The 25,284-nt window shown below is 44.7% G+C and overlaps 1 protein-coding gene across 1 annotated transcript; it reads left to right on the top strand.

Annotated features, from left to right (window-relative positions):
* Window positions 1–1,606: 1,606 nt before the first annotated feature.
* rrp36 (ribosomal RNA processing 36) lies at window positions 1,607–23,269 on the top strand. Its single transcript, XM_083634775.1, has 9 exons — window positions 1,607–1,719; window positions 7,124–7,391; window positions 11,924–12,064; window positions 12,912–13,047; window positions 13,504–13,570; window positions 15,158–15,262; window positions 15,422–15,499; window positions 20,962–21,079; window positions 22,494–23,269. The coding sequence occupies exons 2-9, from the start codon at window positions 7,130–7,132 to the stop codon at window positions 22,643–22,645; spliced, it is 1,059 nt and encodes a 352-aa protein (XP_083490901.1). The 5' UTR covers window positions 1,607–1,719; window positions 7,124–7,129; the 3' UTR covers window positions 22,646–23,269.
* Window positions 23,270–25,284: the final 2,015 nt, after the last annotated feature.

The raw sequence follows: 25,284 nt of genomic DNA, 5'->3' as shown, positions 1-25,284 counted from the left end.
TGATGTTGCAATGGGGCAATATGGAGCTTTCAGTTCTTTCCATAAAAGTTCTTTGTATACAGTCTGTACTTCGTGGGGGAGAATCATGCACCAAACGGAAGAGGAAGTTGAAAGGCGGGACTTCCGCTCATTCGTCCAATCAGAATTTAACATTAGCTAACTAGCTGTATACTGCTGTAGCTATCGTTAGCTAACGCTGATTAGTAAGACGAACGATAAGCTCAGTAACGTTAGCAACTTACCTCATCACTTTCGTTTAACTCTGGAATAAGTACACTTCTTGCACGAGGTTCCTCCAAGCCGCGGATACATCGTTTACGTCTATCAGGGTCTTCTTTCACCGGTTTCGTCGGCGTAGCTTCCATGGTAATTCTAAAGCACTGCTAGCATTAGCAACCTGCATCGGTTTAAGTTTCCGGGGGGAACATATTTTTCGTGGACACGCGTGTCGTGATTGGTCAGATTCCGTCGAACTTCCTTCCGGTCTGAAGGTTTTTTTCACTACTTCCTTGTGCATGTTCTGGGGGTCTTATGCTGCCTTCCAGACACCTGGGACGTGGGTGTTTCCCAGTGGAAAAGTCCCACCCCCCACCTTCAAAGCATTCCAGAGCACAAAGGCAAAACGCAACCAAGAAACATGGCGGACCGAGACAAACTTTTTTTTGTTTAGCAAATAGCAAGACAGCTTAACAACGAGTAGAGCACCATCCTTACATATTTAAATGAAAATGAGGAGCAGCAATGACACATAATGTAACAGACTCTATTATACATTTTATTAAGGCACTTAATACTTTGGACTACATACTCCATGTTGCGGCCATTGTTGTGTGACGTCAGACAACTGGTTCCCAGCCTAGTGGGGGTAGATTTTTTTCTCCCAGTTTTCAAGTGGGAGCTCCCACTTTGAGTGCCGTTCCAGCGCACTTTTCCTAATAGGAGGCCAGAAAATCCGAAGGTCCCAGTTGTCTGGAAGGCAGCATAACGTACAGACGGTATGGCGAGAGCATTTGAAAATTGCGGAAGCCAACTCGTCTGTTCTTTTCCGCGGACTGTGTTTCCGTTCGTTAACGCTGCAACTGCGCATGACAGGAAGCAAATTGGCTGTGATTTTCTCCTTCAAAATAAAAGCTATTGTAATGTGTAACAGATCTGTAACAGATTCACAGAACAACAAAACAAAATCAACAAAAATCTAATCTACGAATTCATGCAATGACAACAATATTTCTATGGGGAAGTTGTATTTCTAATCAATCAATCACTTTTTATTTAGCGGACTCATAGTCATAAAAACACAAGATTATAGTAGCCTAATCAGTATGCAGAGCAGTGATCAATCATCATCAATAGCAGAATATGTAGCAATCAGAAAACAATCTCAAATTATAAATTATGAAGTGCAAAGTAGTTTAAATCCTAAAGTGACATGATGGGGGGTAGGATTGTGTCTGTGTAAATGTCCAGTAAAACGTGTGTGTCCTTTAAGTGATATGTTCCAGTGCAAAACACCAAAAAGAACTAGAATGCAAGGGTTTTATTTTGAAGGTTCCGGTCGGATGGCATGTGGTGTGCTGCTTATTCTGTCTAGCTTGACGCCTGCAACAAACACGCGGATAACGTTAATGGAGCTCAGGAAAACAACAGAACTCAAGACTACGACTACAGCCTCAGATCAAGGAACAAGGGTTTTATAGCATCGTGTGAATCTGGAACTGGGTAAGAGAGACGTTCATCATCCCCGTGCTTAGCTACGTTAGCTTAGCTAGCTTCCGTCTGTCTCCCCCACAGTGCGACTAGACGTACTTTCCGGTCTATAAACACAACTTAACGCCAAAACTAACGTAAAAGGTGTGTCAGTGTGATATTACTGGAGTGAAATTTTGGCTAATGATATACGCACAGTAACGCACTTATCACGACGTGTACATGACTCAATTCACCATCAGGCATATAGGCTACCAAACAATTCACCATCAGGCTACACATGCAGTGTGCACAACACACGCACGCGGTAACGGTGGAGCCACATCTACGCGTCGTTTGACGCGGGCTGACGCTTGCGGTGCAGCCACATCTACGCGTCGTTTGACGCGGGCTGAAGCTTCTGGCATACTCTTCGCGCACGCGCTGGAGGCGGGGCTCAGAGGAGGGCGCGCGCACTCTGCGCGGGCCAAAACAGAACATACTCAGTGCGCAGCTCCAGGCTCCAGGCAGTCTGAATGAAATTGAATGTAACGTTCCCAATTCTATGTATTAAATTATAAAAAACGACCCCTCCACATTTGGGAAGGCTAAGCCACACAACTAGTTCGTTATAATCGAACAGCATGCTTTGAAGGCGACTTTACGACGGTGAGGACTCAATCACAGCAGATATCCGCTGATAGCCTACCACGGAGATCTCAGGCACAGGCAGCAAAACCGACGCGCTGATAGAAAAATCTACATGGACGCGCCGCGCTGCGCTCAGGCCTCGCCCCCCGACACGCCCCGTGCGATGTCGTCATAATCGCCGTGCGCCCTATGCGCTTGGCTGGGCGCGAAGAGTATGCCAGAAGCTTTTACGCTGCTGCCCAACCACTTTGTATTCGAACATGCTGCTCGACGCCTCGCAAAGCATGCTGGGAGACCAAGCGAGCGTAGCAGGCTCGTGAAGCGACAGTGGGCAACAGAGGGGGCGGGTTTTCAAAGAAGCAAAGTAAATCTAGCAGCAGCTAGCTTGGGAAGCTAGCTGCTGCTTCCGGATTTCCACGCCCACCAAGCGACGAGCGTCCATACAGCCAAGCGTCAGCCCGCGTCAAACGTCGCGTAGATGTGGCTGCACCGTTGGCAGTATTGACACTCGACGCTTGGTGGGCGTGGAAATCCAGAAGCAGCAGCTAACGGAAGCGTGTCCTGCATCGGACAATATTTTTACAAAACTTCTGTTAAAATTGTGCTTCAAACACTGCTACAATGATCATGTCATGTTTCCGTGTCGTTTAACGGCGAAAACGTTAAGTCGAACTTCTTTCTAGCAACATACCGTTGAAATAATTTATTTTAGTTGTGTCTTTGATTTACCAGAGTCGGGGAAAGGACGCTACCGCTGGCGTCTTAACTGGAAGCTGCTCTTGTCCTGTTACGGACAGCTCACTCTGCGGCTCTGCTGGTTAGCAAGCCAGTGGTTAGCAAGCCAGTAATAGTCAACAAAGCGAGTGGCTTGTAGTGGTCGCTGAGTCCCATTTTGCTGCATTATTGCCACCTAGCTGGCCTTGTTGTGTTTTAGACAAAGCTAGCGTTAGCTAGCTAGCAAGCTAGCAACTTTAAAGATCAGTAACTCTCGTCGCCCAAGCACGTCTTATGGCTTTCTGTCATCAAAGTCACTTTCCTAAAGTAATTTGACATGTTACCATGCACATATTCATATGAAATTCCACATATTGACACATATAGATGTATAAATTAGTTCCACTTTCACAAAGCGGCGATCCAGCATCTGCAATGCCCGCTAAAGTACCGGAAACCACGTCGGGAGACCTCTGACCCGGACGTGACGAAACAGGCAAGGAGGTGTCCGTTGCAGGACACGGTTACGCTAGCTCCCAAGCTAGCTGCTGCTAGATTTACTTTGCTTCTTTGAAAATTGGTGTTAGAGAGGAAGTGGAAGAGGACAGGAAGGGTAGGGTAGGTCCTAGGACGAGCTCAATTGACTAGCTTTGTACTTTGTCAAACTCCACCCCGCCCCTTCTGTTGCCCACTGTCGCTTCACAAGCCTGCTACGCGTCGCTTGGTCTCCCAGCATGCTTTGCGAGGCGTCGAGCAGCATGTTCAATACAAAGTGGATGGGCAGCAGCGTCAGCACGCGCCAAACGACGCGTAGATGTGGCTGCACCGTAAGAGGTTCATAATACATGCAGCTGTCAGATGTCACTTGTCGTTACTAGGTTTAAAAAATAGCATCCCAGGCTTTAGCCTATAATTCAGAATGAACGTCAACAAATGGCTTGCCGTTTGCACAGTATAATAGACCAATTTCGAGTGGACGTCACGGGGTTACGTCAGTGGTTGCAGAAAACGTACATTGATAGGAACAGAAGTTTCTAATAGCTTGTTCCATTGCAACATCGGCGCACAGCAAATCCGCCATTTTGGTCTGAAAGAGACACCTCTGATTGGCTGTCATGGTTCTATGCTGTTATCCCATTGGTCATTGAGGCTTTTTTTTCATGCCAAAATGGCTGTTGTCAAACACAAACAACTCTTGCCTTCAATAGAGAGCCGCAGTAACGAGTCCGGAAATCATCGATGCTAACAGCCCTGGGGCCGGTTGCACTAACTGGTCTTAACTATGCCTGGTCGTAACTCCTACGTCGGTCTTAGTTAAGACCATGGACTTACGCCTGTTGCACCAAAAACCCATTCAAAAATCCCATAGACAGAAACAGTGAAGAACCAGGAAGTTTGGGACTTCCGCATTCAGCCTACAAAAATACGTCATCCCTGCGGCTCTCTATTGAGGGGTGTGCATGTGATGTCACAGAGGCAGAAGTCATTGTGGGGTCACGCCCACTGAGTCACAGCAAGACTGAGCTTGAATGCAGTAATCAGCCTAGATAACTGACACCTGCTGCTCAGGGAGGAATTTGACACTCATTTTGACACTCATTCCCGATTGAGGGGGCGTGTTCCAGTGGGTGTGCATACCCTCTATACTTTGCAAGTAGGAAACAAGCTGTGTAGAGATTGCTGGAATAAGGAAAAACGAGTTGTGTAGTTGCTGTGGCGCGACGCTCCGCCCCCCTTGCAATGCCCCTGTCTTAGACCCCACCCTCCTATCCAGTATAAATACAGTCCCAATCGGCAATGTGTAGCTAGGACGTGTTTAAGCGGTTGCAAGGGTATATTAACTGGTTGCTAGGGTGTTTTTTGGCTGATCGGTATAGGGCATTCCTAGATCGTTGCTAGGGTGTGCTAAGTAGTTGTGGGCGAGAATTGGGTTTGCCTATGTGAGTACAAGCGGAAGGAGCCAAGGAAACCAGGACAGAAAGAATTTTGATCGTAGAAGCTACGGTTCCAAACTTGTGAACCAAAACGTAAAGAGGGCAGCTATAGCGCCACCGTGAGGTCAATCGGTGTAATTTCTTAGGCCAGAGTAGAAGAGTACCCTATGAACCTATGTACCCAATTTGGGAACAGTCGCTCTTATGGTTTGTGAGATACAGGTATTTAATGATGTTGCTATAGCGCCCCCTATAGGCGAAATGACACCATTTTATTTTTTATCAGCCTTGAGTTCCTGGCTCCATAGGGTCCCATTATAACGTTTGAAAAAAGTATGAAACCTCAATTTCTCAAACTGTACAAAATATAAATTAAACTTGAATTAAGGACATATAATGCTAAAAGTGGTTAGTATATCTTTTCAACATGGCTACTGGTGCTAAAATGGCTAGCCCATCAATGATAGTATATCTTTTCAACATGGCTACCGGAGCTAACATAGCTAGACCATAAATAAACATTAGTATATAATATTTTCAACATGGCTACTGGTGCTAAAATAGCTAGCCCATAAATGTTAGTATATCTTTCAACATGGCTACCGGGACTGAGTGGTAAGCGCTGTCGCCTCACAGCTAGAAGGTCCTGGATTCCCACCTGGGACGCTGTGAGCGCTGAAGGAATGCGTGCCCGTCCGCATGTCCTCGACTGCCCGCCGCCCAGGTGGGGTCGTCAAAAGGGCCTTTCTGTGTGGAGTTTGCATGTTCTCCCCGTGCCTCCCAGGGGTTTCCTTCATATAGGAACCCCTTCACCAAAACATGCAATATCCTGGTCGCTGATGTGGTGCCTCCTCTGGTCGTGGCTAACATGGCTAGCCCAATGAGCCCATAAATGTTAGTATATCTTTGCAACATGGCTAACATGGCTAGCCCATACATTTTAGTATATGTTTTCAACATGGCTACCGGGGCTAAAATGACTAGCGCATAAATGTTAGTATATCTTTTCAACGTGGCTACCGGGCCTAACATGGCTAGCCCATAAATGTCAGCATGTTTGCGGCCACCGGGGCTAACCTGGCTACTATTTGCTAGCCGCTAGCCCATAAATGTTACTATCTTTGCAACATGGCTTCCAGGGCTAAAATGGCTAGCTAGCCCATACATGTTAGTATATCTTTGCAACATGGCTCCCGGTGCTAAAATGGCCAGCCCATAAATGTTAGTATATCTTTGCATTTAATCACGGACTGTGGACTGAGTGCTCACTGGCTCTCCCCCTCTCTCCTGGCTGCTTCCTGGCTCCTCGTTCCATGGCCTCGAGAAGCAGCGAGGTAATGGGGCGTTGTAAGATTTGCATTATATATTTGCATTTGCATCATTATTGAAACTAGTAAGTTTCAAATTTGACAGGTAAAAAAAAATCTTCCCGGGCTTTGAACCTAGCGGAAACCCTGTATAAAATGTATAATAGCCTGCTATAGTATTATGATGTTTATAATCATGTTGTAACATTCCAGGGACTCCTGAGCAAACCAGGCAACTATAATAATACAACTTTTTGTACAAGATTTTGTGTCTCCTTGAATGAATTTCACAAACTATGAATTGATTCAATCTGTGTTTCCCCTACCATTCTACAGGCCAGGCCAACGACGCCCCCGCCAGGCCAGATTTTTATTTTTTATTTTTTTCGATTAGATTCTTGTTTTTCTCTCCCCAAAATTTCAATAAACCTTTATGGCATATTATTATAATACAACAATACTGGTGTTGACAGTGTGACGGTAATAGAAGATGCCAAATCATTCAAAACAATAAGCATTTTGCTTTCAGGAGCATTGTGCCAGCGTGTGGCGCTGTTCCAAAATGTGTGTCGTTGTTGCCTGAGAAACGTACATCCCATAATACAACTGTTCGCAACGCATCCCATAATAGTATGATGATACTTGGGATGCCATTGCGAACATAGATGCGAACAGGTTAGCTAAAAGTTTAGCGTCGCCAGCGAGGGTCTCCACCGTTGCGGTTGGGGTACGTTTCGAAATCCCTCCAGGCCTGAAAACATTTCTAGGGGAAACACTGAATCTGTTTGATTTGAACCTCTACCCCTTGTGGCTCCTCGTGTCTTCCCCCAGCTGACGATGTCGTCTGCAGCCCGGAAAGCTCCAACGAAGGGGAAAGAGAAGATGGCGGCAGCTGCTGCTGTGAGGATGACGAGCAGCAGCGAGGATGAAGACTCTGACGTGGAGAGAAACTTCACTCTGCTCAGTGGGCGAGCAAGAGGAGGAGCCCAGGAGAGAGAGGAGCTCTGCCCCGGAGAGGAGGGGGAGGAGGGCAGCGATGAGGAGGAGGAGGAGGAGGACCAAGGGTCTGTTGGAGATGAAAAGGAAGGGTCTGAAGGAGGTGAGGAAGAGGACAGGGCTTCGGCAGGTCCTTAAAGTCTTCAAATCTAAAATCCTATCGTCTGAATTCTAAGCCTTAAAATGTCTTAAAAATGGATTGGATTATGAAGTTAACATTACTTTTATAAATTTGCATTAACTTCAGTCTTGCTTTTAAAGCGATAGTTGTGGTTTTTTGATGTGGGGTTGTATGAGGTATAGAGATGCACCGATCGATCGGCACGTGACCGGAAATAGCCGATTGTCAGCTGCTCGGCCGTGACCGGTGACCTGCGCCGGTCAGTCTACATATCCGATTCTGTGTGCCGGTTGGCTCCCCCTGTCTTTTTCACGTGACGTGCACGCAGAACCAAAGCACCGAGACAGGCAGCCACCACACCACACACACGCCAGCATACCTTCCTCGGTGTGGAAACTTTTCACCGTCAGTGTGAAGTAGACAAAGCTCGCAGTTTGTCACACATGCAAGTCAAAAATAAGCCGTGGAGACAGAGGTGCGGCCGAGTCCCGCTCGGCTGGAGTCCAGTCTGAGCGGCTCGCCCAACCTCACTGGCTCCTCTCTCTCTGCTCTCTCTCCCCGGGAAGCTGTGCTGCAGCAACCCGCCACCGCGCACAGCCGGCTTGGCGAGGTGAACGCAGGTGAACGTAGGGGTGGGCGATATGGCGATCTTAGATCGTTAACTCATTCTCTGCCAGGGTCATTTCGGTCTGTGTGCTCCCAGTGCCAGGATTTTGAGCATATTTCCTGATCTTCCAGGACCCACAGAATATTCTCTGCTAGGAATAAAATTACACAACATATCTCACAATAAAGCAGAGACTCTCTTCTTACCCCTTGTAAAAAACTGAAACTCTCCCATGTTTCCTTGTTTAGTTACAAGCAGTGGAAGTTAGCTTGTTTTCACTAAAAATGCCCTCCTTTGGACAGAAATATGGAAAAATAGGTTTTTAGTGAAGGACACCGTTTCAAGCAGAACTCTCTTTTGAGCCTTTTATTTTTTGCCTCAGTGACACATCAGACATATACAGTATTTGTTTTCCCAAATAAATAAATAAAAAATAAGAGAATGTATTTTACAGTTGCCATGTGGATTTTTAGCTTAGCTTGATAAAAGCATAAACAAATGGAACGAACCCTTATGTGGTCACACTCACACACTCTCTCTCTCACACACACACACACACACACACACACAGGAATAACGAGTGCTGTAACGTTACCTGCTGTCACGTTACCTCTCATAACTAACGTTAGCACAGAAGATCACACAATAGCTACGTTAGTGCTGTAAACTTTGAAATGTTTATGTGACACATGTTTCGCCTTGGTTGCTGGGGACGGGTGTGTGACGCGGTTTGACGCGTTTGACGTATCCATGTGATTCCCCCTCCCTTGAGTGTGAAGGGAGCTCTCCCTTGAGAGGGAGAGCTGGCAAGAGGAAACGTGAAGCGAGTCATGCCGGCGGCATAACTTATAAACAATGCGTGACAATTATACTCGAATGTTGTGTGTGTGATCATTTCATCTCAAACGCGATACAAAAAATAGGCTACTTTTTACCATCGTCATCGCTCTCTCCAAGTGGCACTCATTTCTCCTCCTCCAATTCATCTGTGTCAGACCAGAACGCTGTGAAGGGGAGCCTTCGTCGCCATGGCGCTCCGTCGTGGAGCAATAACAAAAACGCTGGCGTCTTCCTCGCCATCGTCGCCAGCCGAGAAGCGGGTTCCTTTTATCAGTCTGACTTGAAACAATGTCACAGGCTGGGAAAGTGTCTGATGTAATGTAAACAGCCAAAACATGAAAGTACGTCCGAGTACGTCTTTGGTACAGAACGCCATTGTTAAAAGTACGTCCGGGTACGTCTTTGGCAGAGAATGAGTTAACGATTAGAATGGGTCCACGATCTGCCTTTCCAGACAGATCGTTGGAATCGCGCTACATGCAGTGCACATTCTATCAGTTGCATTTCTATGTCTGAAAGACGCTTCCAAAATTGTCCTCCCCTCCCCCTTTTCACTTCACAAAATGCAGCAGCAGAGCAGCATGGAGGACGACAACACTGAGGGGGGAGTTGGTTTGACACACACATACACACTTAACCAGGGCTCGACAGGACCTCCCGTCATCCCGGGGACGTTAAAAATAGCGTCGGGGATGATGAAAATTAATTTGGGGACGGAGCCGGGACGATAGTTGAAAAAATAAAAATAGCCTAAACACACGCTCTGCTCGTTAAAATGAACGGCGATGAAAATGACCTGAACGCAAATGAAACCTCTTTACAACACACACGCACACTAAACAAACATGCGGGTAGAGAGACAGACAGGCAGATAGAGTGGAACTCATGGTGCAAAGTTATTTTAAATGCGAGGCATTGCTCTTAATCTGCTGTCATCCTGCCTCGTATTCACCCTACTGTATAGCCGAAATAATAGTATATCAATAACCAATACATAGAGAGAGAGATAGATAGAGTGAGCATGTGCATGCTTGTGAACATTATTTCTTAGCATATGAATTATTGTAAACTCAGCGGAAATGAACGACATGAAAATATTTATAAAACAAATTGTATTTTAAATTTCCATGACTTTTCCCGGGTTTCTCATGACCATACGAACCCTGAAATTAGTTTGTACTTGTACTGTTCAGTAACTTGCAAAATAGTCTTAAAAACCAATATGAAAAAGAATCGTGATAAGATCGTGGATCGTGATCCCGCCTGAAAAAATCGTGATATGATATTTTTGCCATATCGCTCAGCCCCTAGGTGAAAGTGAGCAGTGATGGAGCCCTGTGTCCAGTATGATAACATTTTCCCCGACTTGCTGCCTTCTCCATTCCACATCACCGCTGCTGCCTGTCAGTCATGTTGTAACGTGGATACAGGAGAGACTATTTGTTTCGTATTGCAAATAGAACAATGAACATAATAATAAAACGCATCGGACTCAGAAGTGTGCAAGGTTTTCTGTGCGTGATGATCTTTTTTCGGATGGCAGATAAAAAAAAACGCATAGGAAATTTGGGACTGTGTGTTTAAACTCTGATATTCAGACTGAATCGTCAACTCAAACTCAGTTCCTCATCTGCTCAAGAAGAGTCAAATCCACAACTGTGTCAGGCAAGTAAAGCGGTCTGCTGAGTGTGAACGGGGTCACGAGCAAAAATTTAAAAAGAAAAACAGAAAAACAAAACAAAATGCCTCCATACTGTTCAGCTGGCCTAATACAATCCCCCACAAGCCCTGAGATGCCAAATTGACTTGAAAGGATGTCAGTTACACACCTGTTTTAGCTGAAATCTGCACTGTAGCCAGGGGCTGGAAGTACAACCACCAGGGTACAGTAAGTACAACCTGGCTCCAGTGCAGATTTCAGCTAAAAACAGGGTGTAAATGACATATTTTCAAGTCAACTTGGCATCTCAGGGCTTGTGGAGACTTGGATTACGGCAGGTGAGCATTATGGAGTCATTTTGTTAATTCTCCCCCTATTTTTTAGGTTTTTTGCTCGTGACCCCATTCACACCTCATACAACCCCACATCCAAAAGTCTGAACTATCCCTTTAAATTCGTACCGATCACGCTGTTACAAAACTACAACACGAAAACAACATGGCAGTAGCCTCGCTTGCCAGACTCTCTCCTGCGCTGCGCTGTACCCGCGCAGGAGAGAGTCTGGCTCCTCTTTCACTCATTCTGGTCTAGCGGGGAAACAGGGGCGTTTCTACGGGTGGGCCTGGGTAGGCACAGGCCCACCCACTTCTTGCCCTGGCCCACCCCCAATTTTTTTTTCTTATTTTTTTTAATTGGTTGTTTTCTAGAGGCAAACTTGCTGCTGCCTTGCTAGCTAATGGTTTTGTAGCTTAAAAACGCAGGGCACATCATCTCCAGAGTCTAATGCATGACGACTTCATGACATCTAGGAATTTTTCGAGCTTCCCGCGCAAAATTTCGTCATGCAATTGCCCCACCAATTTTATCCAGGCCCACCCAATTTTATCCAGGCCCACCCATAATTGAATTTCTGCCTACGCCCCTGCGGCGAAATGGCTCTTACATCCATCCACCGACGGTACCAAGGAGGCCTGCTTTATTGCACAGTCCAAATCTTCGTCAAAGCTCGCCATTTTTAGCGTGTAGGTTGCTAGCTCGCTACTAGCATTGTTGTTGTTCGCTCCGACTGAAACGGCCGGAGCCAATGGCAGAGCTTGCAGGGAGCCACTCTGACTGAAATGGTCGGAGGCGGAGCCAATGGCACAGCTTATCACCGCAGCCTGCCTCCAGTGAACCTGACTAACATGGAACCAATAACCACTCGTGCAAACTATGCAGCCTGGTCAGAATTGATCAGAGACATAGGTGTGCTGTTTCAATGTTCCCTGATTCTGACATCGCTAAAAATGTCCTCACTAAAAATCCTATCTGTACTTTTTTCCCCCCAGTATGGACGTGAAATAGGCCTTAATTTGCCATCATAATGGTCTTTGTAAGGTCTTAAAAAGTCTTAAATTGAACTTGCAGAAACCTTGGCGGAGGAGGAAGGGTCTGAAGGAGGTGAGGAAGAGGAGGTTGATGGGGATGAGGAAGAGGATGGTGACAGCGAAGGCGATGAGGAGGAGGAGGATGATGATGAAATCCAGACCAAAGACGACATTAAGAAAGGTGAGTGTAGCTGCAGCTTCGGCGTTATGGCAATTGATGCTGATACAAAGTAGAGCGCAGCACATCCACACAAAAAGTAGAGTATGCACACTGCTGTTGGAATCTCCGCCTACAGCACAAGAATTTCACACGTGATACTTGTACTACGAAGTGACAATAAAAATCTTGAATCTTGAATCTTGAATCTTGAGTAGATTTATTTTGACGTTTCGGTCTCACGACCTTCCTCAGAATGAAGCAGGAAATTACAGAGCACTCATATAAATAGGTCACAACTCTCCACCAATTGGCGGAGAGGAAAACGGGTCAGGTGAGTACAATCAACCATGATAGAAATCAGAGTGCATGGTGACGAGTTGTGACCTATTTATACGAGTGCTCTGTCATTTAGCTTTTTTTTTACCTAACAAAAGAAAATCTACTACGCATTCGTCTGATTTAAAAGAAACAAAAACGATAATTTGAACAAAGTCATAATGAACCTGATTGAGCTAGTTGTGCTAGTTGTTAGCTCGTGAGCTAGCTAACTTTAGCTCACCAGCTTATTGTTTGCTGGACCAAAAACAGCTTGCTGCCACATTAGGAGACGGCACCTCAACTTAGCTGACAAAGCACACGGTTAGAATTTCAAAAATGTATTTATAATTCAATTTTAAACCTGTACTAAAATCGATACCTGAGTCCATTTCAACCTGCTGTCATGATGCCTGGTTTGTTTAGGAGATGCTCAGTGCGTCACATGAATATCAGTCACATTTTTTAAGCACTACAGTGATGTTTAATGCCGTTGCCCACATAATAGTAGTTCATTGAAGTTCTGAACGCAACTTTTCTTGACTCCTTCCAGAACTTTCCTCCATGTCGTTTGAAGACGTCATGAAGCTACAGAACAAACTGGGGACCAAAGTCTATAATGAGATAGCGTACAGCTCCAACAAGACGCTTCAGAAGGACAAGAAGAAGAAACGACTCAACAAGAACCGGTAAGGGATCTCATGGACCTTCACATGGGATTGTGTTTACCATGAGTCCATATGAATGGCCCTCTCATGTGGTATTGACGACATGTTAAGTGAAAATTTCCGGAAAGCTTCGCGTTCGCGACTTGTGACGGTTTTAAAGAATTTCAAAAATGTGCTCCCCCCCCCCAAATCCCTAATGTCAATTGTTACTTTAGAAAGGAACAGCGGCAGTTAAACTGTATTTCACACTGATGGTTAAATTTGCAATTAATCCGCGGTTCACATGCGTGCCGAACCGTGGGGGCTGATCCGTACGAATCACGCATCAACTGTGATCCATTGCAGCACTAATCCTAACAGTCTGAACATGCTAACGGTCTGAACATGCTAACGGTCTGAACATGCTAACGGTCTGAACATGCTAACAGTCTCAACATGCTAACATTCTCAACATGCTAACGGTGTTTCTCTGTTCAGGCCGATGGAGATTTCATCCAAGAGACCCACTAAGTTCCTCAGGCAGGTTGTTCCTATCAAGAAAACTGTGAGTCTGAAGCAACACACACACCCTAACACACAACACAACACACATTGACACACACCACACAACAGACACACACAACACAACACAACACATACTCTGACACACACACTGACACACAGACACACAACACAACACACTCTGACACACACACACTAGGCTGTTTCACACACAGATCGCGCAAAATTGCAGTTTTAGGAGTCCCGCAAAGCCCGCAGCCTCGCCACAGAAATTGCTTTCACACAGAGCCAAGCAGCACGGCCACATTCCCGTCCTGCAGTGTACTTTCAGGTGAAATCCCCTGCTCCCGGATTGAAAGGCGAGCACCACTCGCATGGTGGGCGGACTCGCCTTAATATCAAAACGGGCTCCGCCACGGAGTGCATCTGCCGACTTTCTGGCAGTGAAGTGTTGCATGAATTGCATTCAAGGAAAGCCAACTTTATTTATACAACATATTTCATAGAAGTAAATTCACTGACTAAGCAGATGGATATGGTGTCATGGTGTAATTCCTTGTGTAATGTGTTGTCCACATGCAGCATGGTAACCAGGCTTTCAATATTCATCTGATCGACTTCATGGATGCATCATGCACCATCATGTAGCCTATTAGGTACAAGGCTAATTCTTATCTTTTGGTTCCATTTTTGTGTAAAGCAAATTATTCCCATCAAGTAGCCTAATTAGGGGCCGTTCTGAAAGACGACGCCCGCATATCAAACAGCTGCAGTCTGCATAACGTTCGTCGGGGGAATAGTATAGGCTATAAATGCACATGACTACTTAAAGTTAGTAGCTTTTGTAAGGGAATGCACAGAGCTGATTTCGAGAGGGAATATCCTCAGACCAACTCGCCACAGACAGCTATAGCCCTCTGAAGCTTATTATTATATCCGTTAATTTTACCTACTAATGTCAAAATCGTTTGCGCATAAAGCCTAACCGCACGGAGCATTCCTCCTGGCGTCCCTGCAGTCATGATTGTATAGGCTACTTTTTTTACTTTCAGTCGTGCACTTTCTTGATACATGAGGTGATTTCCCCTGTCATTTTTTTATGAATGAGCTGACCATTCACACCTTTTCCGGCTCGCTGCGACGACGCCGACGCTTTCAAGTGGAGGAGGGTTGCCAGGTAACCCGGCGCTGTTACTACCTACTGTGGCGCGACAAAGGCGTAAAACAATTATCCACCAACGCGCGTTCACGACTTTCACATCTGAGGCGCGAATCCTATTTTCCGTGCATTTTTCGGCTTTCAAGGCCGGTGTGAAAGAGCCTACTGACACACAGACACACAACAAAACACACTCTGACAGACAGACAGACACAACACACACATGCTGACACAGGACTTCGGCCTACAGCAGCTTTCTACTCACAGCACACACACGTCCAGCAGCTGCCCGCAGCATGTCTGAGGTAAAACTGCATTTATCCACCAGGGCGAGCAGAGCCACCAGTCTGCAGCAGGCAGTGTTATATCATCTGTCTGATCAACTAACTGACTTGTTTTATTTGTATTGTATTTTTGCCTGCAAACTGCAAATGAATCCATTTTGTTGTGAACAGTGTTTTCTCTCTGCAGGTCTCCAGAGATCCTCGATTCGACGACCTGTCGGGAGAATACAAGCCTGAAATCTTTGAGAAGACCTATAAGTTCATCAATGACATCAAACATCGAGAGAAAGAGGTGAGAGAGAAAAAATGCTGAAAAACAAACACATCAATTTTGAGCAGAAACGCTTCCATTGATAAATAAAGTGAGGAAGGAGTTGTAAGTTGTTGAAGCCAGTGGCTCAGCAGAGAGAGACAATATGAGAAGATAAGATCTGTGTGTGTTGCTCTACAGATGGTCCAGAAGAAGCTGAAGAGGACCAAGAGAAACGAGCAGAGGAAAGAGAAGCTCCAGACACTGCTGAAGAGGATGGTGAGGAGACACAACAGACTGTCCTACTGTAGGACAAGTACTGTTACCTTGCTGATGTTTTACTGCAGTAGAGCTCAAATTACCGCTGATATTTTACTACAGTAGAGCTCAAATTACCGCTGTAAAAATCTCAAAGTACAAAGTGTGTGATTTAACATGTCCTCAGAGTGAACGTTCCCGAGTTCCTCTTTAGAACAGAGAACGTTGTCAGCTGTGATCTTTTCCATGTGGTTCTAACAGGAGAAAGTTCACACTCGATCAGGGCTCGCCGATTGGCAACCTTTTCGATATGAAGTGCCGTTTTATCATTTTATTATTTATCAGTGTGCCATATGACTCCCCATCAAAATTTTAATCTCCAAAGAATCTGTAATTTTTATTCCATCCCTCTAGGCAATGTATTGAAATTATTTATTAGGAATAACCCCATATATATATTGCTAATGATATATCATATATATAATACAACACTATAGTATAATGTGTATATATAGGCAATGTGCATAGCAACATTTAAAAAAAATCACCCCCAGGTGAGAAGTAAGTGGTGCAGACCTGCTAGCTTACTACCTGGTTAACGTAACGTTAGCACTTCTAGCAGTAATGTTACTAACAAGACATTGTTGTAGAACAAGTAATGCCTGGTTCAGACTACACGAATTCAGCCCGATATTAGACCGATTTGGTCGTGCGCGACAGATTTTCAGCGTCGGGCCCGAATATGACCGTCGGGGACGACGATCGGCCGTCTTCACCTCTTGTAGTGTGACATAATCAAAGACCAGCGTCGGGACCAGTCGGGACGTCTAGGACGCCTCACGACGCCCTGACGAAAAGACTGGCATGTCAGTCTTTTGGACATGGTTTCGCCTAGTGTGACACCCCGGAAGACAGGTATCAGGTCCTGGGGAGACCGCTCCCCGCTCGATACAGATTTCACCCGCTCGCACTCACCGCTCCGCTCAAAAGAATAAAAGAGATAAAAAAGGCCAGGGTGTTTTAATTTGCGTTTAAACGCCTGGGCAATGGGCATTGCTCACTACAAATAACATGAGCTCAGCAGAGTCGGCTGCATGTTCGTTTCTCTTCCTTCTCGTCTCGCAGCAGCTGGCAAGAAAATAGTGGGCGTGCACATGAAGTAAGTTGGAGGCTGGAGCGGACATCACAGTGCATCACAGTAAAGCCTGTCACTCATCCAAATAACGTTAATTCTGCAAGGGATATATATAGCACCTGGATTACATACATGTTTCACATAGGGTTGTGTTTGGATTTCAATGTTTTATTTTGCCCAATATTGAAATGTTTTACAATTGCATGTTGTGCTAACATAAACATTATTTCTATCTACCACTTTAGCCTATTTAGGCTGATTTGGTTGCTATTTCTTGTCAATGTAGTGGCCTCAATGCATGCTGGGAGATTTCGTTCACAGGTCCGCCTCCCCGACGACCTGTGAACTCGCTGACGACAGCAGACGACGTGATGACGGTGGCATACGATGCTCTGTCGGTGTTAAGCGAGAATACACTTGTAGTGTGGCCAGTCTCCCGACCAAGACATGTCACGAATTTATGGCAGTATGATGGCCTCGTCTGACATGGTGACATCGTGAACGACAAAAAATATCGTGTAGTCTGATCCTGGCATAAGGCTTTTACCAGATGGCAGATATTTACAATACATGTATTCCATAGTGCCTTTATGATTGTTGTTACAGGAACATTAATTCAATTATTAGACTGCAACATCTTATTTCTCCATCGCCCTGCTGGAAAAGGCTCTTCATGTCACCCGGCGCTTTTAACATTTCTCAGCTTTAGAAAGCGCTCCTCTGCTCTGACGTGCAGTGTTTTTCTAACCTGACTCTGCCAGATGGGGGCGGAGTTGTTACAATACCGCCCCCATCTGGCAGAGTCAGGTTAGTGTTTTTCTGGAGCAGATGCCTTTTCTGCACCTTGCGGACGCATCCCGTTGCTTTCAATGAGGAAAGGGCGCTGGAGCTCAGAAAAAGAAGCTATATGGACACAAGCCCTTAGGCTGCTTTCAGGCAGGATCCAGCGCTCCCCAGTGGCCGCTGCGTGCAGTGCAGCTGTAGTACGTCAGGGTGGGCGGGTCTCACTTCACCCCCCCTTTCTGCCCCTTCCCCGAGTGTGCGAGCGAACCAGGAAAAGATGTTTTTAAAAAGGCTGTAGGCTATTTTGTAGCTTTAGTATCATTTCTCTCTTTTTATCCCTCCGCCGGCGATAGCCAGGACAGAGGCATTATGGATCCGGGTTGTCCGTCCCATGTTCGAGAGGTCACTGTGACCTCTCGATCGCCATTTTCAAGCTTGTTAACGCGATATCTCAGGAATGCCTTGACGGAGTTTCATCAAATTTGCCTCAAACATCGACTTGGACTCAAGGATGAACTGATTAGATTTTGATGGTTAAAGGTCAAAGTCTCAAGGTCACTGTGACCTCACACACCCAATTTCCAAGCTCTGTAACGCAACATCTCAGGAGCGCCTTGATGGAATTTCTTCCAATTTGCCTCAAATGGCGATTTGGACTCAAGAATGAACTAATGGCGGAGGCATAAATCTGCAGTGCGTTTGAGAGGAGAAGAAATAAGATGAGAGTTGAAACATAGTAGAGCTGTGTGTGGTCTAGCTTGGCCAGACGATATCTACGTCTGGAGCACAACTCTCAAAAGTGCTTAACGCCCACCCCCCCAAGACAAAAAAAAGCATGCGTGACAGACATATGAATTGACCAACCACGGACCTCGTGAGCGGTGCATTCAGAATGTGTGGAACAGCCAAATAGACCCCGAGTGAAAACATTGAAATGGCCACCACCACGCCGACTAAAACTGCAAACTTTTGCCGTGTGTCCATCTAGCGTCTTTTTCTGACGGTTAAACGCTGGAAGTACGCTGGGAGCGCTGATCTTAGCGGACAATATGCAAGGAAGCAGTCTGAAAGTATCGTTAGCTCAGTGCGGTAGCTAGCTTGATAGCTGACAGCTAACATTAGCTAACAACACACATACAGTGATTTAGCTCAACACTCACCAGAAATATTAAGTGTCTAGCCAATCTGCTCCCACAATTGAGCCTTTCTGTCTCTGTTGGGATAGTTTCTCCATATGATTAGTTGCCTGAAAAGGCGCACCCGACACCAGCGTCTTTCTGGAAAGTTACAATATTTTCAGCTGGAAGCGCTGGGAGCCGGCGCACAAAAACGCCGGAGCGCTGTGAAAATAGACGCTGGGCGCAGCGCACTTTCTCTAGACGTCCGTGTGCGCTCGCATACGCTCTCTCCTCATTGGAAACAACTGAAAAAAGACACAGAAGCTTACTGAAAAGAAGCCAGATGGACACACGGACTTTGGCTGCCTCCTTTGCTCCAAAATCATTCCGTTCAGACAATAGAGATAAACTACGATCCTGCAAGACAGCTTATCGCTACTTTTTGGTCGCTCCTTTTATCTCTTCTCTCTTCACGGTGTTCCACTGAACGGAGTGTAGTATGGGAGGCACGCTGTACAGTATGACTGGCTGTATGACGTAACTTCCGTCACAGCTCAGCCAAGCAGATTTTGCGTCCAGCATCTGACCAGAGCGCCGGATGTCTCATGTGATTCAGAGTAGGGATGGTCATTTTTGAAAAATTTCCATAATCGAAAATCGGGAAAATGAACGATCAATTATCGATTATCGATCATATTAATAATTATATATATATATATATATATTTTAACACATTCACTGCCAGGCGTTTTTTTTTTACTGTAGGTAGCTTCTGCCAAGGTTTTTTTTTTAGGATTCTGGCTCATCTTTCAAGAGCCGAGGATTATTTTCTGCTAAGATTTTGTGAACACAAAATATCTCAAAAGAACTAATAGAATGTGTGCTTTCTCTGTCTAAAAGAGTTAGTTTGTAGAGTTAGTAGTTATGTAGGCATTAGCACTTGAATACAGCATGGTTTCAGCGTCTGAAAATTTAAGCTGAGATAAATGGCTTTTTGTGAAATTCGATAGAACAGTCACTTTAGCCATTCATTTTTGGCATCAGTAAGACGTCAGACATCTAAACAATAGTTTTGAACAGTAATTTCCTCCATAACAGCAGGAAACCCCCCTCTCCTTCAAACTCCTCCCTCCGTGTGTGTTCTCCTCCTGCCTCCCTGGCTCTGCAGCGGGCGTGTCACAAGCGAGTTTCTGCTGCTGCTGCTGCCTGTCTGCTGGCGGCCGCTCTTTGGGCGAGTCTGGATGGGCTCGCTCGTTTCTTGGGGTTTCGGTTGAGAGCTTTGATGAAGCTTTTGCGATTCTGGTCTTATTTATGCTGCGTGTTTCAAAGTGTGTTGCACCCATAATCTATTATGCAAATTTGCAATCCCCCACCGCCAGCTCCCTGCGCGAAAGCGAAAGCGTTTTCGCCAATCCATTTTCATGAGAATGGCTTCCTCACGTGGCTGTTTTTGCTTGGCTTTCTCTCGTCTGGAGAGCACTGTCGCCACTTAGTGGGTCGGTAAAATAGATTATACACATTCAATACCTCCCATATTTTAATAGGAGATGTAAAAGGGGTTGATCAACGTCCCACCGTCAAAAAAAAAAAAAAAAAAATTTGGACGAGATATCTCGTCATTGGCAGTCAACCGTTGGTTTCTGCTTGACGAGATATCTCGTCCACGGCAGTGAACGTGTTAACAAAATGAATGCCTATGGCAGAAAATACGAAAGACAACGTGTTCTCCTCAATGAACTCTTTATTTCAATGTGTCTCCTCTCCAACACTCTGCTGTCCCCGGCGCATGCCGGTGTGAATTCCCCATGTTTAAAACAGTTTTGTTGGCACAAAGGCCCGTGCCCAGCCAGAAAACTAGAGACTATATGAAGCTCCACCTCACGTTAGTCGGCTGTGCAATGGAGTGGGGCGAGGAGGAACGAATTCCACCCAAACCTAGTCCACAAAAAATAATAATAATAATAATAACAATAATCGATAAAAATTCCACATGATCGATTCCATTCCTTAACGATCAATTATCGATTTTCGATAATAGATGAACATCCCTAATTCAGAGACTTGTGATTCAGACCCTCTGTCGCTGGAAGCTTGCTGACATCGACGGTGGGTCTGACTACGTGAGACTAGCTGCAGCGTGACGTCGGGTTGCATCCCCCCAAAGTTGGATCACACTCTTGTCGTACAGTACGACCTCTGTGTGTTTTTCACGCACCCCCCTGCTTCACCCACTGCCGGAGCCTGACGGACTACCTACCCCCATTGACTATGAATGGAGCGTGGGGGTGGGCAATGCAGAGCGCTGGATCCTGTGTGAATGCAGCCTTACTTGGGGAGAAAAGGGGGACGTTTATATGAAGGCAAAGCATGAAAAGGATCTGAAGCACACGGTATGCAGAGAGAAATGTGAGCTGAAGGTGTGATGATCCATGAACCTCTGTCTGCAGGAAAACCAGGAGCGAGCGAGGCAGAGCCAGGAGCAGCAGAGAGAGAGAGAGCTTGCTCTGAAGAGACAGCAGAGGGCGCTGGCAGCACAGGGACTCCAACCTTTCTTCCTCAAGAAGTGTGAGTACAAACTGTTCTCTTTATTTATGTTTTACAGTCGGCCGATACCGATAGCCTGCCGTTAGCTTGCCTATAGCCTGCCTATAGCCTGAGCCTATAGTGCTCAGACAACAATACAGATCAATACATCACTTTGTAAACAAGTTAGCATAGTGCTCAGACAACAATACAGATCAAAACATCACTTTATAAACAAGAAATTCTGTCTTTGCTAACTAAAATTTGCTGTGAGGAAGGTTCCCTTTAAAACAAAACTCAAATTTCTCATAATCGTCCAGCTCAGAAAAAGTCAACATACTGTAAATAGAGGACATTTTACTAAAGCGTACGCCCCTTGCCGTACAATAAAACATCTTATTTTAAATTTCACATAATTCATATAGTGAACAGAGTCTATATTCTTCAGCGGTTGCATTAAACTTACCAGTCTCTAATCTCTAGAGCAAAGGGAAGAGTTCCAGAGTTAACTGAGCACACAGAGATCTTTTTTGTCTGTTCAAATCAAACCTCACATAGGGTTCTACACAGTAACTGTCTTTTATGAGACGACAGGTTCTTAGTTTTGGTTTATACCAGAAGTCAGCAGACCATTTATCTTGATACGAAACAAACATATTACTCATAGTCTCTCAGGTGTCACAAAATAACCTGTTATGAAAGATAAATGATGATGTCCACTCTTCTTCCATGTCTGAGGAAATGTCGAGTAGGTCAATATATTCTAGGAAAGGGTTCCAAGTCTTTTTAAATGTTTTTATCGAGCCTCTGAGAGAGAATCTTAAGTTTCTCTAGATTCATATTATATAGAACTTCCTTGATCCATCAATCGTGAATAGAAATAATCCAATTAATGTTACTTATTCCTTGTCAAACTAATTCCTACAACTGCTAGTCTATTCCTTCAAAAAGTTGTAGCTGTCTGATTCTGTTGCATAGTTGATTTCTCTATTGTTGACAAAATGTGATATTGTAAGTTGCTTTGGATAAAGGCGTCTTCCAAATGACGTAATGTAATGTAATGAGTATCGGCCACTGCCATCGGTGGATTTAATCTTATCGGCCAATGAACTGATTTTTTTAAAAAAATCCATTTCCGATATTCAACCGATATATCTGTGCATCACCACAGAAAACTGAATGATATTACTACTAAACTGTAAAATGTACTAAGAAAAAGTATTTTGAATATTTAAGGATAGAGAGCTGCTACAGCGTTATGAGAGAGCAAATCTAGAAATGATTTTACGTAAATTGTTTAAAACGCTCATAATTTTTTTTTTTTTTGGGACGGAGGAGAGGGATGATTCCATATTGGTTGTTAGTGGTTTCAAATGGGTGGAAAAATCTGTTTTCCAAATCGCTTGAATCTGCTGAACTCTCCTTCTCCCTCCTTCTCTCTCTGCACGTTCACCAGCTGACAAGAGGAAGTTGCAGCTGGCGGAGAAATACAGCAAGCTGAAGCAGAGCGGCAAGCTGGAGAACTTCCTGAGCAAGAAGAGGAAGAGGAACGCCGGGAAGGACCGCCGCAAGCTGCCGCCGAAGCAACTGCAGCACCCGCAGGCCTGAGGCAAGAGGCCAATCAGTGGGCTCGCCCGGGGTTTGCCCAATGACCAATGACCTAAATAATATAGACAAAACCATCCACCATTTTTTGGACTCACGTTTTGCAGCAAAGTGTTGTGTCGCCATCTTGGAGTCCTTGCGAGACAGCACAAGATGGGAAGTGGGGGGGGGGTCCCAGAGCCGAAGCTCCACCTACAGGCGACCTGTCAATCACCCCCTAATCGTCTATTTTACTCTAAACGGGGGAGTTCTATCAAAATGTATCTGCCTGCATTTGTTATGAAAGGTGAAATGATCAGGCTGAAGATGCTTAATCACTGTTACAAAGTGGGGCATTTTAACATGGGGGTGAATGGGAACGTCACTTCCGACTCCGAGTCCTGCCTCAAGTGGCATTTAGAGGAACTACACCTGTGGTGGAAAAGCAGCTTGACAGTCTGGTTACAGCTGTGGATATTTGTGCGCGTTGGACTGATGATGACTGACTGTCAAAGTCCTGATGGTGTTTGAAGCTGAACTGAAGTTGAAGCTCCAAGCTGCTTCAGCTCAAATGCTCAGGAACTCCTCTCTGTAGGCCTCATTCACCTGCTATGGATTTGATTTGTTTTTATTAAATAGGTACATGTATGTGTTTGTGTCTGTGTCGAGTCATTTTTCAGAGTGTCTGTGGCTCCTGAAAGTCTGAAATTATCGTCTAAACCAGACGTTTTTCAAAGTGTGAGGCGCGGGGACAACTTGAGGGGAGGCGCGGCGTGAGGGGGGAAAATCAGAGAGAATAATTTTTTATTTATTTTTTACTCTAGCTACCTTCATGTCATGGGTCAAAATGTCAATGAAACGATATTTAATACCTACAGTGAGAGAGAGAAGACAGCATCTGGTGCGAGCAGAAAACAGATGAATACTAACCTGATTGTTCCCGATGCGACGATGCTCCCCTGCCAGGCTATAAAAGTGATCATCCCCTTCAGCTCAGATTATTGCTGCGACTCCGCGAGCTCACATGTAATGTATATGTAATGTATTCTATTGAATCTGAAGCCCACGTTCTATTACACTGTGAACTTTACAACGACATTCGCGCTGATCTTTTTATTTTTCTATCAAAACACTACGAGAATTTTAATGACCTTGATGACATAAATAAATTGCGTAAAATTTTAGCTGGTGAACACGGTATAAATGAATGTGCCAAGGCCTGCCACCTCATCCTAAAAAGAAGAGTAGCCTTCATGAGCACCGCCCAATAAACTGCCCCTTCCTTTTACATAATTGTATTGCCAACTGTATTTTCTGTGTAATAGTACTTGTATGTATGTTTTTATCTTTTATTGTTCTGAATTGTATTGTGTCTCACAACTCCATGTGAGTGGTCCCCAACTTTTTAATGCACTTTTTGCTGTTTTTTATACCATATTTGTTTGTTGAGGAGTGACACAAAAATAAAGATATATCTATCTATCTATCTATCTATCTATCTATCATGTAAAGGATTGATGCAGTGTTGGTGGGTGGTGGGGGGGGGGGGGCTTGTCTATAATGTTCTCTGAGGGAAAGCTCACACTCCCACACTTTGAAAACCGCTGATCTAAACTGAAGGCCTGAAAAGATTTTAAATGTCTTGAATACAGGAAGTAGAGATCTTGACTTTCTCCACTTTAAGGAGAATTTCTGTCTTTTTCAACCTGCCGCTTTTTTCCTAACTCTTTGTCTTTGTGGCTAATCGGGGGAAGAGTTTTTTTAAATGGGTGCAGTATTGAGTGAGAGCATCACATTGTTCTTATGTGTCTGACAACATGGAAAGCTTTTCTTGACCTTTCACTTGACGTGTTTGGTCTGTGTGTAACAAAGTCTCCCTCAGGTTTGTCCCTCCTGTTTGTTTTGTTTTTGGATGCACAGGCAGTCGTATCCATATCGACTGATGTTAATCTAGGTTATTATCGTATCGGCCAAAATGTTCATAGCGAGTTCCACAGGAATGAGCTCGGAGGACCTGGACGCGCTTCCACATGTAAAACTGAATGTGATTTTAGTATGGGGATTTGGGTTAAGTGCATGAAATAAGGTCTGTGGTTAACAAATGTTTATGAAACAGCAAAGTTTGTGTTCAGCAAGATGATCTTCACACATGAGGACCACTTTTATGACTGTTGAAGTGTTTTATGAAAATCATAAACTTTTAAACATGTTATTTCATGCATTTAACTGAAATTACAAAAATCCCATTGCCTTTTACACCTATGAACCAGGAAGTGCAGGGACTTCTGGGTGAGCCTCCAAAAATACATCATCCCTGCAGTACTGTATTGAGAGGAAACAATGCGGTAACTCTATGATTTATGGTCTTTTACAAATGTTTTGGAAATGAAAGACATTCTTGCTCAAATTCTGTGTTGACATGTTTTCAGGAAATAAAAAATTTGATTATCATAGAAACTTGTTTTTATGCAGATCATATCGACATTGGTAAATATAGGTTATTGGCCATAACAGCTATTTTAATATTGGCATTTGCCAAAATGTCCATATCGGTGCATCTACAGTCAATGGGTGCATCCCTATTCTTTTTGTTCTGCTGTCATGCATTGTTATGTGGTGAAATGAACAGTAGAGGGTGCTACAGGACAAAGGTTGACTAACAC

The sequence above is a fragment of the Poromitra crassiceps genome, assembly GCF_964638095.1.
Source record: "Poromitra crassiceps genome assembly, chromosome: 4".
Classification (NCBI taxonomy): Eukaryota; Metazoa; Chordata; class Actinopteri; order Beryciformes; family Melamphaidae; genus Poromitra; species Poromitra crassiceps.
The sequence above is the reverse complement of the archived record's forward strand: the minus strand, read 5'-3'. Positions and strand labels throughout refer to the sequence as shown.

Coding starts and splice junctions, on each gene's coding strand:
- rrp36 (XM_083634775.1), top strand. CDS start 7,130: ATGTCGTCTGCAGCCCGGAAAGCTCCAACGAAGGGGAAAGAGAAGATG. Junction 15,263..15,421: donor TCAAACATCGAGAGAAAGAG/GTGAGAGAGAAA, acceptor GTTGCTCTACAG/ATGGTCCAGAAGAAGCTGAA. Junction 21,080..22,493: donor ACCTTTCTTCCTCAAGAAGT/GTGAGTACAAAC, acceptor CACGTTCACCAG/CTGACAAGAGGAAGTTGCAG.